Below are 16,350 nucleotides of genomic sequence, written 5' to 3'. Positions count from 1 at the left end.
AAGTGTCCTAACCACTTTGAAAAAAAATTCTGTTAATCTACCAAACTGTAGGTGCATGGTCCATCAAGTCACATCAGCATCAGTGTCATCCTGACTAAAGCCCAGTATTCCAAGAGAGAGCCTGGGATTTATTTCTGATGCTTCTCTTCTCACATTAAAAACTGAATTACAAGGTCAAATATACTGGGTTGCATTAGACTAGTGGTTCCCATCCTGTGCTTTTGGACGGTCACAAGATGATTCTAAGGGGTCATGAGATAATTAGTGGGATGGGAAAGAAGAAAATTAAAATTCCGCTTTGTAGGCTAATGGTTTTTTTTCCAAACCTTTCTCTACTCTTTTTTTTTTTTTTCCTTGTGAAAGGCCCAAACCGCGAATCTGGCGGGGACTTAACCTATATTCATGTCATTCCACATCTCTCTCTCATCTCACTGCTTGTCATCTCTGTCTTTGAGTAAATACCCCAAAATAAAGAGCGTAGGCGTAAGCCACAGCTTCAGCCTACACCTTATCAGTCAGTATTATTATGCTTTATTTCTATGTGTATTTACTATGTATAAATATTAATAAGGACTAAAATAAACTGAACTGAGCTGAAAATAATACTTTAAAATGCGGTTTTATCTCTTAAGGCCTGAAAAAAAGTAGTCAAATTACATACTCTAACAGAGTGAAATCTCTCTTTGATTTGGCTACTACGACATGCACCTTGTTGCAGGGGGCAGCAAGTAGACACAGCTTTGTATTAATATGCAAAAAATGGTAGGAACTGCTGTATTAGACTGTACAGGTGTTCCTATTATTGTGTCCATCCCCTGTGTGCCAGCAACATTACAAGCAGCAGTCAAGATTAAGAGCAATAATATTGTACCAGCTGTTTTACCAAACATCATCAAACATCGCTTTGTGTAGATCATGAACTCAAATTACTGCCTAGCTGACAGCACTGTGCGTCAAAAACACGCTGCCTACTGAAGGCATCTACTGCACTTTTTCTTTTTTTTTCTTTTTTCTGTCATGGCATAATTGCATAACTGTGCCTGTCAGCTGCATGCTCCGGAGTTAGAGCTGCCTTCAGCTGACATGGTCTGTGGCTTCATGGGCTTAAGAATAACAGACAAACAACATGGTTATGTGGCGGTCACGCTGATGCATTCAGTGCCAAAGCGGTTGTGTCCCTGCACGCTGTTAATAGACACAGAAAATTAACAGACACCTAATTTGGGCATTAAGAATCCTCGGGGCAGGATGCCTTGTTGATCCTGGCAGGACTCAGATATGAAAACTTCAGAAGAACGTCTTAGTGAGCTGTACTGTACTTTTGTGCCGACTTGTTGATTGGAGATTAACTGTACCACGGCTCTTTATCACTCACAATGAAGCAGCTGATGAAGACGCGTGTGCCACTGCTACCACAGCTTTTCTTTTAATTATGATGATACAGTGCAAGTTTCCACTCCAGCTAAAGACCAATCGTTTAAAAAATTCCCACAGACATTAAACCATTGCATAATATCCTAACAAACCATGTCTTCTTTCCATCAGTCAGATCATCTCTCTCCCTCTACCGCCCTCCGTTTCATAATAATAATTGCCAGGCCGGCCGAGACAGCTAAGTCCCCTATAAGCCATTAATATTAAGGCTCTAGGCGGTGAGGGCTATTTATGTCTGCGTGTGTCAGGCATTGTCCACGCTGTGCAGACGGAGAACATGAGAAAGATATGTGAGGATGACTGTGACATTCCTCCACCAGACTGCATCAGCCAGTCACCCAGTCTGGAACAATTCGTCTCTAAATGCCAAAAACGCCACGCAACAGACACTGTAGCATGTCGGCCTGAGCCTGAGCAGCATCGTCAGCTGCTTCATCTGCTGGGAGAGAATCTGCTTTATTCTTTCAAGTCACGGTAGTGAGAGCAGGCAGTACAGAAGATGCTACTTGACAGGTTTAGATATTATTTCAAAATCATCCCCGCAGCTCATTAATCACAAGCTCAGAAGTGATAAAGCAGCGCGCCCTGCGCCGCCTTTTCTTTTAAATCCACTCTGTTTTCTGAGATCTAATGTAGACTTAGCTTGCCAAAGGTTGTGATCATTTATTTATGCCTTGTTGGAAAATTCTCTTTTCACATGCCCCTATTTACAAAGCCTTGGGTCAACAGAAGATGGTTGAGATTCACCGTCTTGCTCAAGCTGAGCAGATGCTTTGCTGATGCGTATGTGGATTTGGATCAGGGTCCTCAAAGTCATGCTGTCTCTACTTAGCCTCACTTCACGTCTTGACATGATGCAGCCTAATCTATTCCACTCAAGTGTCACTGCTGTACTGCACTTCCCATCCAGGAGTAATTGTAGTAAGCAAGCAGAAGGATTCAGAGTACTTAGCTAAAAGTAATACACAAATGGTTGAAATAGAAAGCAAAACATTAATGTATTAATTACTGATATAGCAAAAAAAAAAAAAAAATAGATAAATGGTTAAAAAGAAATTCAGATTTTGTCACTTCAAGTGTTTATAGTGCAATTAGGCTTGGGCTGATATTTGATAATATCAAATATCTCTTCATAATATCTTTTCTTTTCTTCAGTTGTGCACAGTCTGCGCTGCTGCTGAGTCCCACCCTCATTTCACTGCTTTGCTTACTGTACGTTGCACCTTGGTATGTGACAAATAAAACGTTGAAGTGCTGTTTAGTGGCAGAATCGCTTACACCCGAAACATAAAATACAATGAGATAATTAAAAAAAAAATAGCAAAAAAAAAAAGAAAAAAATAAAAAAAAAAAAAAAAATAAAAAAAAAAAAAAAAAAAAACAGGGTTAGACTGTATCGAGATATTAAATTTTGGATATCGTCCAAGCCTAAGTGAAACCAACCTGACCTACACATGCACACTTCAATTTCAGGGTTAGTCAATATCCACTTAATGAGTTGTGTTGATGAGGAGCCAAGCTCATCCAACAGTGGGGGCTGGGATCCACTGTTGTACAGTCATTGCCACTGACATAGAGTGCATTGGATGAACACTTGAATGTTTGTGGTTATCAAAGCGCCGTGTTGATGCGCTCCTCTGACCCCTTTTGACGCTGCTGATAAGAAGGATGGATCTCTGTGGATGATGAAGCACTTTTCTTCCTCTCTGGCCTCATTCTGCAGCTCTCCTCCTCCTCCTCCTCCTCCTCCTCCTCATTCTCAATTCTCTTCTCCTCATTCACAATTCCCTCTGTTAGATCTCGCAGTGAGCACACCCTGAACAAGACTCCATGCAGGAAAACATCAAGCGCCAACGCATTCTTTATCCAACTGAAATAAGACCGAGAAGATCGACCGCGCTCATTTCTGACAAAATGCAAATGATTATGACCTTCCACATGATGCCACCCTGTAAGACTTGTTAACAACAACAACAACAACAACAACATCATTATCAGTATGTCACTTTAACAGTTATTTCACATGGCAGGATGACATTTTTTCTTCGAGTGGTGGATTTGGGAAATTTCTGGCTCGCTTTCAATAGAAAATAAGTGTATTTCCAAAAATGTTGAACTATTCATTCAAGGATAATCCAGATGCTTCAGCTATAAACTGTGACTAAATCTGTAGTGATGCAGTAAAAGCCACAGTGATTTTACAGTTTGTTGCTGACAACCGAGTCTGTGGCTGGATTATGACAAGATAAGATGTAGATGGTTAGATTTAGGAAATGGAAATCTTTCCTCTGGTCTATTTTTTCCCCCTTTTAACCTGTTTCTTTATGTGCATGCAAAAATACATGAATGTACATGCAGCAAAAATTCACAGATAAGGCACACAGTTAATCGAATAGTAGAAATGTACTTATTGCAGAGTCTCTGAGGTGCATGATGTGCTTTATAAGAGATGAGAAGAGGAGGAGGCGGGGAGGCAGCAGAGATGCTCAAAGGGTGAGACGCTGTGTCTCAGACTCACTGACGAGCAGAATTTGTATTCAGAAGTGGAGCTCTGCAGAGGAGCAGGAGGGAGGAAATCAGGGCAGTGGATCATCACCGTGGGCCGATGTACGCATGCTCATAATACACACATGTATGTTAATGCACACCCGTGAACACAGAGCCAAACAATACGACACATGAACACAAGCAAAAATAAAAACTGCATGCGAATATAAACCGTGTCATCTGTGACTAGAAGCTGAACACACACATAGACGCACATTAGTAAACATGTATTCACTGCAAGAATTCACTCAAAATAGAAAGGCATGAAAATATGACGACAGTTCCAAAAAACACTTGATTGATATGAGCTTCGTGTGTGTGTGTGTGTGTGTGTGTGTGAGAGTGTGTGTGTGTGTGTGTGTGTGTGTGTGATGTAAAACCAGAAGAATGAAAGGAATGGCAGTGTAAAAACAAACTCCAGAGCTCAGCCACTGCAGGCATGCAGATAGGCTGCGGCTGCACTATCCTCATGATCTTCACACACCTGCACACGGACACGGACACACACACACACACACACACACACACACACACACACACACACACACATACATACACACACACACTGCCAACCTCTTGTTACAGCAGGCTACCTCACTTGGCCCAGGCAAACCAACCCATGGTGCCAGCGCCAATGCAGCTGCTGTAATCTAGGCCAAGCTATTTATAAAGCAAGCAGCCAAGTACAGGCGCAGAGAGCCAGGGGGAGACAGAGGGATGGGAGGATAAAAGAGTGTCTACAGGGCAGAGAGACAGATCTACAGAGTGTAGGTGAGAAAGAGCGGTGGAGAACAGAAAAGCACAGAGAGGCAGGATGGCGTAGGGAGAATAAAAGTAGTGAGAGGGTGAGTGAAAATAGAAAAGAGACACAGACGGAGAGAGAGAGAGAGAGAGAGAGAAAGAGAGAGAGAGAGAGAGAGATCCCGTCAGGTGCAAAGGACAGCATGAATACCTGAGCATGAGCACACGCCCGCCATCAACTGTAAATGACAAACACAAAAAGCCTCCATCAACACTCCATCACAGCTCCAAACTTGTTTTGTGTGGTGGTTGGAGTTCTGCAGACGAGCTGACAGGGAGAAATGTGAGGGAGGGAAAGTGGCTGCTGCAGCGTTTAGTCATTTGGATGTGGAAAAAATGTCGATGGAGTTTTACATGAGTTCTGGCAATCAAGCTTTAATGAATAGTGGCAGACGACTCCCGGGGGGCATCTCCGGCTGCAACTCTCCTAACTAACAAAAATAAATAAAAATTTGTACACATTTTGTACATGCAACGGTACGAGTAAAATGCCCAGTATTCCTATATAAATGAACATTGTGGTCGTATATGATAGAGTCCTGCCTGCGTTAGAACAGTGACAGTTATTTCAGCTGAGAAAAAAAGTTGTCTGTTTTTTCAGTGGCTACAGAGACAAATTTAAGGTCTGAACATTTTTCGGGGGCTTTGACCATCAGTTTACATATTGACACTGAAATTCTGATGACTTTTAGCTGTAAAGTTGCCATCTGAATTAAAGCATAGTGAACGATTGTACTCTCTCAGGAGCATGGAGAAGCTACGGTATAATGTTCACACCAAAAAGTCCAAACAATGACGGCTGGTTAATGGTTATTAATTGAAAATAATGTTTTTGTACGGTATGGTGGGAAAATGTGTGCTTTTGAATGATATAAATTAATAATATGAGTATCTAAATGAGTAAATAAATAAAATTACAAAGGCTGCTTTATGCACAGCTTTTACAAAAAGCATCAGAGACACTGTCCAAACATGGGAACTGACAGCATAGTATGTTTTTGGTTCACAGCCCACATCTGGTGGGTCACCAGCAGCTGTTCAGCGTTTTAACCCAGTCCAGCAGCTTAATAGCTAGAGAGATGAGCTGCCATATAGCTATGTGAATGCGACAGAGACAGAGGGTGAGGAGGAGGAAGCACAGAGCGACACGTGCCGATGGTTCCACTGATTGCTTTGCTTTGGAATCAGGTCAAATCTTTGGATGGGTTAGACAGACTCTCTGACCTGCATGCATCACTGCTGCGAGAATACCAGACACAACAAATAGGACCAAAAAAAAAAAAAAAAAACACAAGGAGGGAAGGACCCCAGGCGTTCTCAGAGCCTCAAAGACAACAGAGTGCTCTGAGAAGTGGGTGCCATTTTCTGAGGGAGGCAAACAAAGAGGGAGAATGGAATGATAGACTCTTCACCAGAGTAGAGGAAGAGCTCTCTATTCTTTCACTTCAAACAAATCTAATCTAAAGCCATAGGATCCTCATGGCAACTGATGCGGATGAGGTGGGCCTATAAGCAAACTGAATGAAAACGAAAAAAAAAAAAGGGTTATGCTATAACACCCAGATTCAAATCAGACAACCCACCAGCCCCTAGAGCAGCACCAACTGTCACACAGGCACCAATAACTCGGGTATATACCATCAGTGAGCAACATGATGGAGACGGTGAGATGCAGACAGAAACAGACTTAAACGACGAGGACGAAAAGCACTCTTGGGAGAAATGTACAAATTAAACATCTAAAGAAAAGCAGGAATAAACGAGAAACAAAGTAAACCAAATTGAACTGGGACGAGTCACATATATGATCCATGATTGTTTTTCCTTTTTCAGGCAAAGTAACAACAGTGAACAACAAGTGCCAAGAGAAAAATCTACAACAACACAGTCAATAGTCCCTTTTCTGTAAATGACAACTGGCAGAAATTGATTTGAATGCTGGTCTCCACACCTCTCTCCTAATAAATAACTCCAGAAGCAGCCTCACAGGGGAGCAGGCTCTGCAGACTCGGGTGCCACATTATATTAAGACGTCAACAAAGTTCTGTGGGTAAACAGAAAGGTAAAAGAAACCAAATAAGACCAGGATTAGAGCCAAACTAGAGCTAGTACATTGAGGTACAATGTCTCTTCATACGCGACTGCTTTCACATGTACGACACAGTGCAAGCGTTTCATTTTGTAAAAATATCCTTAAATTCCGAATAGAGAACGGACAAACAAATGAAAAGATCCAAAAATAAACTCCATTTTTATTTATTTTTCGCAATCAGCTTAACTAAACTTCCTGTTGCCCGTGCGTTTAGTCCAGCTCCTTAATTTTACACTTTCATGCCTTAAAGCAATCATCTGCAAAACATTATCCATTTCATGAACTGTATGATTGCAGCTACGCCTCAATTCACGCTCAAGTCCGCTTATACTTGGCAGCAGTTAAATAACAGATCATACTCTGTTGTTGTATTGTGAGCTGCCATTCTTGAAGGCGCCCACAGAACATTTCTTTTTTTAGACTGAACCAGAAAATAATCTTGATTTAAATAGAATCACAGGAGCACGACTGAGAACAAATAGCGCAGCAGCTTACATAGCATTTGAGTTCTATAGTTTCATAATCAGCCCCTGAGTGGCGGGCGAGGGCGGGGCTGAGGAAGACGAGCCGTCGTTTTTAATCAAAGCAACCGTAAACACAAAACCAATCATCATCACAGATGAAAGAGCAAGAATTTATTTCCCTGAAGCTTACACGCCGAAGGTGCAGGAGTGGCACTGTACGAGCGTCAATATGAGAAAAGTGAAATTAAAGTATTTCATCATGATGAGAATATAAGGATGTTTGTCTTTAAACAGATGTAGATATGTCTGGGGCGTAGAAATACAGCATGACATCATAGACTTATGTAACTGGATTTGATTAGCTGTGTGAAGTTCAAGACAATTAAGTGACATTGATCTATTCAAGAGATATTTTTCTAACACTACAGTGCAGATATTACTTATGTGTGTTTCCCAAGTGCAACTGCAAAAAAGAAGAAGAAGAAGAAGAAGCAGCAGAGAAATAAGAGCTACATGTAGAGTGCAGGGCTACAACGAGCAACATTTATCCATAAAATGTTAGAACACGGTGAATAATGACCATCGCAAATTTCTCCCACCAGCAGTCACAATGCAAATCAATCTATTCTTGAAAATGTTGTCAATTAACTGGTCACTAATTGTTTCCACACTATCAGAAATGACCACCTTTGTCTTCCTGTTGAATTTAACATTAGCTTCTGTTTGCCCTGGAACAAAAGAAGAGAGGTGACCTCTTGCCTGCTGCAAAGGCTCAAATAAAAACAAACCCACAGGTGTGTTCAGTCATTCTGCTCAGGCTGTAGGTGGGCCTATAATAATGAATTACTAGAAGTCACTGGCCTCTAGGTAGTAACAAGAACAGGCCTTTTTTCACAGCAAGACATTTTGACTTGTCTTAGCAGGAAAAGCACAGGTGCTGCTAATAACATTAACGATGTCTCTGAACCATTCAAGCGTCCCACTAAGACACGACTGTGTGACAGTGAGTCAGCACGCACAATATCAAGACCTTGAAATGGAATTCAGCCATAACTAATTTGATTATTTCTCACCTGTGCTTTTCCTACTGCGACATGTCAAGATGAAAATAGTTGGCCACGCTGGTTGTTAGGAAGCGGCAGAAAAACCTGCATGTGAGGCGGCGGGTATCTCTATTTAAATGGAGATGGCACAGTCACGTCTCCATTTGGATTCAGCCACAACAACAACAACAACAACAACATGTTTGCGTCTTTACTAGTCTGTGTCTGTATTGTTTGCATGCTAAGGGTACACGCATTATCCCACAGTGCTGTTCATATAAGTGGCATGTGCCGTTTCGAGTGCTGATTTGAAATGCAGTGGAAACCGTGCCAAACCGACACAAAGGTCAGGTTTTGGAGAATAAGCAGGTGAAATTCTGCCGCCCTGGAGTAACAGGTGCGACACAGCCACGTGTCAATCAAGAACAGCCTGTACACAGTCACACAGCACAGACAAAAATGACTAATCTGCCAAAATAATTAAAATCACCTAAGAGGGTTAACAATGGCTGTGCAGGGCCTTTCCTGTCAACGTATCCCCTCCCTGTCTAACTATTCTGCCATTGTGGCACACACAGTAGCCTATTAATAAACACTGTATTAGCTTGCCTGGTTGTTTCTGTGGCCTCAGATTTACTGGAAAACATAGCAGCTGACTTCAACTTGAGATAGTCATCAAAATGCAAGGGAGAAAAGTGGAAAACTGCCATTGCAAAAGAAAGCACAGTCATTATGGCAAATGTGGAAAATATTTTTGCCCCCCTGAGTGCCACAACAGCTCAATTCATCCAAACTGTGCTTTTCCACTGCTCTCTGATTGTCTTAAATTGCTTTCTGCTTTCTTCTGCTGGATAAATAAAGGCAAAACAAGCACACCAGGTCGGTGAGACAACCCCGGTCAGCGTACCAGAATAATATCCAGGCCGCAGCAGGAGCGGGAGGCCAGCGGCACTCACTCACTCTGCACTGCATCATGTCTGACCTTCAGCCTGCTAAGCACCCGCTCCTGCACGTTCAACCCCCCTGAGACCCACACCCAAAAATAGACTGTAAGTCTGACACATGCAAACATATCACTACCACGCGCAGGCATGCACACTGTATGTACATGTATTGTGCGTGCACATAAAACACACACACACACACACACACACACACACACACACACACACACACACACACACACACACACACACACACACACACACATTGGTCACACTCACTTTACATCTCACTTTTCACATCCTCTATCACGCTATCTTTAGTCCCTGATGTGTTTCATTGCTCCACTCTGCGCTTAGGTTGTCTTACTTTATCGTCCGATACACATGAGTCACACTATCAAACACATTAGCGTGGAGTGGGACAGATGTATCCACCAGAGCAGTTCAACTTTTCACATACTTACAGTTATCTATCGCTGCTACACTGCTAATGCATCACTAAGAGGGAAATCTTTACAGTAAAGGTGCACAACAGGGAGAGGTAGCTAGTGGCTACTGCGTTAGCTTGGGTTCTATGTGCTTTTACTGTATATACTCTAGGAAGAATTCACGATGACTATATTATTGCGATATTTATAAAAAAATATGTTTAAAAAAATGTTAAAAATAGCAGTTGGCTATTGTTTTTAAAGGAAACAATTATGAAACTTGACACAAATTCATTGATAGTCAGAAAACACAAAGATTCCATAACAAGAGGAAATCAAAGGTGTTGTAAAAACCACAGGGACACGATACTGGACTCCATGGAAAAATTATTTTTGGGCCGCAGAGGATTTTTTTCATTGCAATACCACAAGTGACCACTGAGACATTATTAGCAGCAGGGGTGAGTGGCAACACCTTTATCCAGCTCTCTCCTTCCTAGTACAGTCACAAGAAAACTGGATCCACAAACGTTTAGAATAAAGTAAACTGTCAAATGATTTACATTGTCCCTTGTGCCTCAAGTGTCATCAGTAAAAGATCAATATTAACTCCCCAAAGGCTTTCCTGGGCTGGAGGAATATTAGCATTATTATACCGTGTACTGATCGACTGGTATTGGTGCAGGAATTCAGGTATAGTATTGGCACTATGGAAAATTTTAAACAATACCCAGCCCTATTGTTTAATTGAAATGGATCAGTTTCAGTGTCGTTAGCATCACAAATTAGAAGCAGATATTACTTCACTTAGATTCATATTCACTCCGTTTTCTCTGTAGCTGCTAAATGCTCCACCGTGTTCACTAGCTAGTCACTCACATAGTCTGTCAGTCGTGCCGTGCAGGTAGTGAACAGTGGTTTGGTCAGAGCTTTGTTTCTGAAAGCAGCAGTCTGCTGCGGCTGGAAATGAGGTAGATGAGTTGTTTGGAGATGTTTGGTTTGCTTGGTGTTGTATTAAGCCTGCAGCTGGCGCTTGCTTGATTGCACTGGTTATGGATTGAGGGGAGCTCAGTCTGACAGCAGCAGGAGCAGCAATGAAAGCTTTGCTCTGTGCTGATTAGGCCTGATATACACTGGGCACTATGAGGGACCTGGCTTCTTTGATCTTTCTCTTGACAAGCACAGAAACCACTTTGCCTTGCCCACACACACCACACACCTCTGTCTCTAACTCCCTCACTCCTTATACACACTTGTTTTCTGTGGGAGCTATAGATAATGAATCGTGTTTAAAGTAGCAGCCACACTGGCCTCAGCTGTGTTGCAGTACTGTTAATCGTAATGCTGATCTTTCTTCAGGCCACAATGAAAACCACTCTATTTAACCAGGGCTATACGCAACTCAGCATTTTTCTGAGTTAAATCTGATATGACACAGTACAGAGTCAGTGCGATTCAATTTGGAGGGTGGGTGAAGGTTTTTCTTTTGGTTTGATTTGAACACTTATACATAAAATATATCACATATCAGCCTTTGTCTGTGATAGAACAATCAATTCCTGGACTTATTCCCATCACCGTCCCTGCTGTTTACAGTCTACCAACCTTCATCAAGCTTGAGACAGGCATTCGATGTCGGACATTAATAAATATTAGAAAACAGGAACTAACAAAACTATAAAAAAAAACTGGATCATTTGTACAAACAATCAATGAAAATTGTGCTCAGGAGGAAAATAAAATGAAGGATGTATTCAGTGTGACATTCCCCTGACAAATATCAAATGGTAGGTTTTTTTGGTATTTCTCAAGCAACTGGAAAGACTTGAAGATGTATTGATGAAGAATTATCTTTCGCAAGCAAGTTTTGATTTTTTTTTCTAAAAAGGTGAATGGGGGACAAGAAAGGGGAAAAACATGTTCAATAATTTAAAATCCTCCACTGTGCGTTGTAGCTGAGAAGCAGCATTTGTCTGTAATAATGATGCATAATGATGCCCATTATTATATTTAAATTCAAAGACTGATGTTTTGAGCTCTATGAAAGACCGTTCAAATTATCAAGTGTTGATGTCAACTACAGCCATGTCAATCATGAGAATTCCTTTTAATCAGTAAAAGATTAACAAAGCTAATCGTTTCAGTCCGAGAGGTGGGCTGATGTGACCAGACCTCAGCTAAACTTTGTGAGGAAACATTAAGCACTTTTAAGGCATCTCCCCATTTTACTTAAAAGCTGGTCAGGGGAACAAAATACTGCAGATAAGAGAGAAAAGTGTGCCACTAGGTTTTACTTTCTTTTCACTAATGCAGAAGAAAGGGAAAGGCTTTCATAGCCTGCTAAGAGCTTCTTATAAATATGGGGGCACATGTCTCTCTCTGTCTCTCCCTCCCTCTCTAAAAGAGCACAGTGTGATTACAGAAACAGCCCATCCTCCTGCATGCAGGCCTTTGAGAACTGAAACAGAAGGTAATGTCGGTGTTGGGAGAGAGCCAAGAGCCCAAAGACACAAAAATGTAGGTTGCCATGTCCCTGTACTTCACTGAGGATGTAGACACTGAATGTAGAGATGTCAAGTTTTTAGCAGTCAGGAAAATAGAGGATTTTTTTTTCAATTTTAGAATAGGTTACAGACTACGTGAGTGAGTGTGTGTGTGTGTGTATGTGTGTATGAGCAAAATCAAACAACACTGCTACAAGCCAAAAACAACCTCATAAAGTCCCTGTTTGTGCTTTGAAAATATCACAAGCAACTTGTTTTCTTTCTTTTTTTTTATTTCATGCCTCATCCCTTCCTGTCCTCATTTTGAAAGTTTAAATAAATGTCAAAAGTTCTATTTTTAGCCAAGCTCATTTAATCGAACCATATGGAGAACAATCTATTGACATGCTCTGACTGAAGGGTGTGTGGGTGGCATTTCCACTTAAAAGCCGGAGTGTGAATCGTAATGAAGTGAGGAGGCAAAACGAAAGGGAGGGAAGGGGGCGGGCTCCAGCACTAGCAGCAATGGGTGTACAAACAGCAAACTCACAAAGCAGGAGTGATTCATTTAAAGGGATTTTGTGCATGCGCCAGATTTAGCCTCTCCGCTTTGCATTTACATACATAGAAGGGATAAATAAAGAAGGCCTCAGAGAGAGACAGAAGGGGAATATTTAAAGAATTGAGGAAGGAAAAGAAATGGCATAAAGTTAACATGCAAGTGATCAGAAAGAGAAGACGTATGGAGTGGATGAGGTGGGAAGCCTTTAGAGACGTACTGTAGAGAGAGATGGATGGGTAGGCTTGACTGAGAATGACTAAAAATGACTTAAAAATAGATGTGAAGCATGCCAGCTGGAAGGACACCGTAATTGGATTAGAGGGGCAGAAAATTAAAAGTATTTTCTTTGTATCCTCCTCCAGCAAACAGGATCCAGTGATCCACGTACCATTGCTCTGATGAGTCTGATAAAGCTGGGACTGAGAGACTCTACACATCCTAGAGAGACCTTAACAGAATATATCCAATAAGTGTGTGCATGGGCAGACGTGTAAGTGTATTTGATGTCCGCAACATGTGTTTGTGGGCTTCTGTATAAACCACCTCTGTCAGCATAAGTGGGCATAAATAACACAGTGCATGAGGTGATGATCAAATGATATGCAGAGGCACATGGACTATGGCTCATGATTCTGTGCAAGTCATATTGTAATCCACTGCCTTGTATTCATGTTCCCTGGCGAATAAATAACAGCATCAGGTGTGCATATGTGTGTGTGTGTGTGTGTGTGCCTTTGTGGTTGAGCAATCAGCAGCGCAGCTTGAGACCATGACTGGACTTAGACAGACAGGAGCAAAAGCTGCGGATGACATCATGCACGTGCTGTTGGGCCTTGAATCTTGGACGCTCTGACACATTCAGCTGGATGACTCAGAGAGTACAAAGACTGGCACACCATCCGACAAACACACACACACACACACACACACATTCAAAATATGACCCAGGGAATGAATTTGCTCCTTCTCACCCTGTGCGCGTCCTCTTCGAACACAGCTTCATGGACGCTGCATGCAAAGAGAGCTGTGGGGAGGTCGCTCAGATCCATCATCTCCTCCGCCGTGCCGTCCTGATTGTTCTCCCCAAACACCATGTCCTCCTCCTCCTCCTCTTCGTCCTCCTCGGGATCGCTGCTGTAGGCCTCTGAGCCGTTGCTCCACGCCTTGGAGCTCTCTCGCAGCATGCTGAAGCCTTTTGGTAGACTGCTGACAGGGAGATGGGGACCACAGAGGCTGGAACTGCGGAGAGGTGAAGTTAACAGATTGAAAGTTGAGAGATGAGGGGAATATACCGGATGGATGTTTGGAGAAAACGGCGGACAGAATGAGGTGATAGTGAGATACTGGTACATGAAGATTACAGGGTTGCACTAAAGTGTCAGTGATGACACTACACAGGCTGTAGGATAGATAAAAGAGAGAAACGAAGAGGGAAAAGAAGGATGATGAAGGAAAAGGTGACAGTTAAAGATCACAAGAGGAAATAATGATGAACAGGAGCAAAGATGAGGCAAAAAAATACTTGTAGGTTGGTTTTCCTATTAAAATATCTTGTCTTTTTTCATGATTCAGTTATATCTGCCTGCTCCCAGTCGAGGTCTTTAGAGAGGCAGCTTTCACAGATGCCATGAGGTACTGTATGTTTGAAATGGCTCAAACAACACTAGAAATAAGCTTCAGCTTCACTTTCAAAAACATCGGTCCAACAAACCTGAAGATAAATTCATGATGTACGTTTTTAGGGCTGCAACTAATGATACATTCAACCATTTATCTGCCTTTTACTTACACACTTTTAACTGATCGTGAATATCATAGGACAAGCTGATAGTGACTATATGTATGCATGCAATTAATTGTTTAGTCTGTACAATGTCAAACAGTGAAAAATGTCACACATAATTCCCCATATCCCGAGGTGACGTATTTAAATTGCTCGTTTTGTCCAAGCAGCAGTTCAAATCCTTGGTTACCAAGACAGAAGGCTAAGAAAACCAAAATTGACGTTTGAAATGACCTATCAAAGTAGCTGCTGACTCATTGTCTGCTGTTTGAATTAACGATTAGTCGACTAAATGTTTCAGATCTAATCATTTTATGAGGTATACAACGAAGAAAATGGGAGGGGGAAACGTATAACATGGAACATATAGAAGACAATTGTTAGAAAAACCCTGACCCTGAAAGATGAAACTTCTACTCTTGAGACACTGAGACCAACACTCATACTGAGAATAGAGTGCCATCTACAGGTCGACATGATCGAATCACGATTATCATCAATATTTAAACCACATTAACATCTAAAAATCAACCGGATGTCAAACATTTAGGAGGAATAATAAAGTATAGATATTGATTATATACTGTATCTTCCTGTACTTTGATATCTGTCAGATATATGACAGATCACGCGAAGGCAATGACACCATAACATCACGTCTACAGCATTATAGGCCGTAGAGGATCGTGACAACAAAATGTGCACTGCGTGTACTTCAAGGAAACCCCTGGACATTGCATTAAGGGCTCGCGCGACAAAGACAAAAACATGCACGAGTGTTTATCACAACAGTAACACTCACTCTCTTTCGTGTGTCCAAAGCTAAACACTGTTTTCAAGATAAAACACGAAGGAAATTGGTACGAAAGTTGCCACAGAGACACGGCAAGGCTCACGCGGATGAAGTTACTGCTTTAATTTCAATTTTTAAGCGGTTCAAATGCAAATATTCTTGTCTGAATTATCACTCACCTCACTACTGTCAGTGAAAGCGGCCGACACAAGCCATTGCACGAGGAGTAAAATCAGGATTTTTCAGGTGACTTTCTTTAATCAGATTGAAGCTGGTCTGATATGTTTTTATTGTTCTTTTTTTTGGTTTTTTTTTGTTTGTTTGTTTTTTTAGGCCGCTGTCAGACAAGTCCTTGTTTGTTATCACTGGATTATTGGGCACTATCTAAATGCAGCCTACTCCAGCGTCAAGACTCGCAGGTAAAACCAATGAAATGCCGGCGGAGGCTCGCAGCGACCAATGAGGCTGCAGCTAGGGGGAGGATGCTCCGCTTCAAGATTGGTGGCGATTAAGCAGCAAACTGTGGCTTCATGTGATAGTCGACGTCGGACAGCCAAATCAGGATCAACTGACTCACCTGTTGCGTTAAATGAGGCACTACGTAATATCTATGCTTATATTTAATGTTTGTGGGTGGCTTACAGCTCAGTTCTCTGGATCCACCTGTTGCACACACAAAATAAGGGACTTCTTCGACTGTGCAATCGTTTAAAGTTCAATTTTAGTTCCTCAGTTTTTTTGTTTTTTTTTCCAAGCAAAACGAAGAAGCCAGGGGGATCAGTGGGGGTTTTCACGCACCAAATTGCACACTGGATTACAGGATTGTAAACACCGCTACATGAATCAAAGTGTTGTTTTTGGCCATCAGAACAAAGTCTTAAGACTTTCCATAGACACACAGATGATCATGCTAGCAGTAAAGTTCACTGTGGGGGCTGTGATGTGCAGTTGAAGTAGGTCTGACCCTTCTCCAAAG

At 41.8% G+C, this 16,350-nt stretch overlaps 1 protein-coding gene across 1 annotated transcript in view; it reads right to left on the bottom strand.

Moving 5' to 3' along the window:
• The window catches only part of rcan3 (RCAN family member 3), a 40,597-nt gene extending 24,934 nt beyond the window's left edge, over positions 1 to 15,663 (bottom strand). Inside the window, exons 1-2 of the mRNA XM_022751031.1 lie at positions 15,554 to 15,663; positions 13,770 to 14,037 (exon numbers count right to left, since the gene is read on the bottom strand). Coding sequence (XP_022606752.1) covers positions 13,770 to 13,982 — 213 coding nt within the window. The 5' untranslated portion in view covers positions 13,983 to 14,037; positions 15,554 to 15,663. The remainder of the gene's footprint in view (positions 1 to 13,769; positions 14,038 to 15,553) is intronic.
• Positions 15,664 to 16,350: the final 687 nt, after the last annotated feature.

This window comes from Seriola dumerili, unplaced genomic scaffold, assembly GCF_002260705.1.
Source record: "Seriola dumerili isolate Sdu_G_001 unplaced genomic scaffold, Sdu_1.0 BDQW01000149.1, whole genome shotgun sequence".
Lineage (NCBI taxonomy): Eukaryota > Metazoa > Chordata > Actinopteri > Carangiformes > Carangidae > Seriola > Seriola dumerili.
This window is presented reverse-complemented; position numbering and strand designations above follow the sequence as displayed.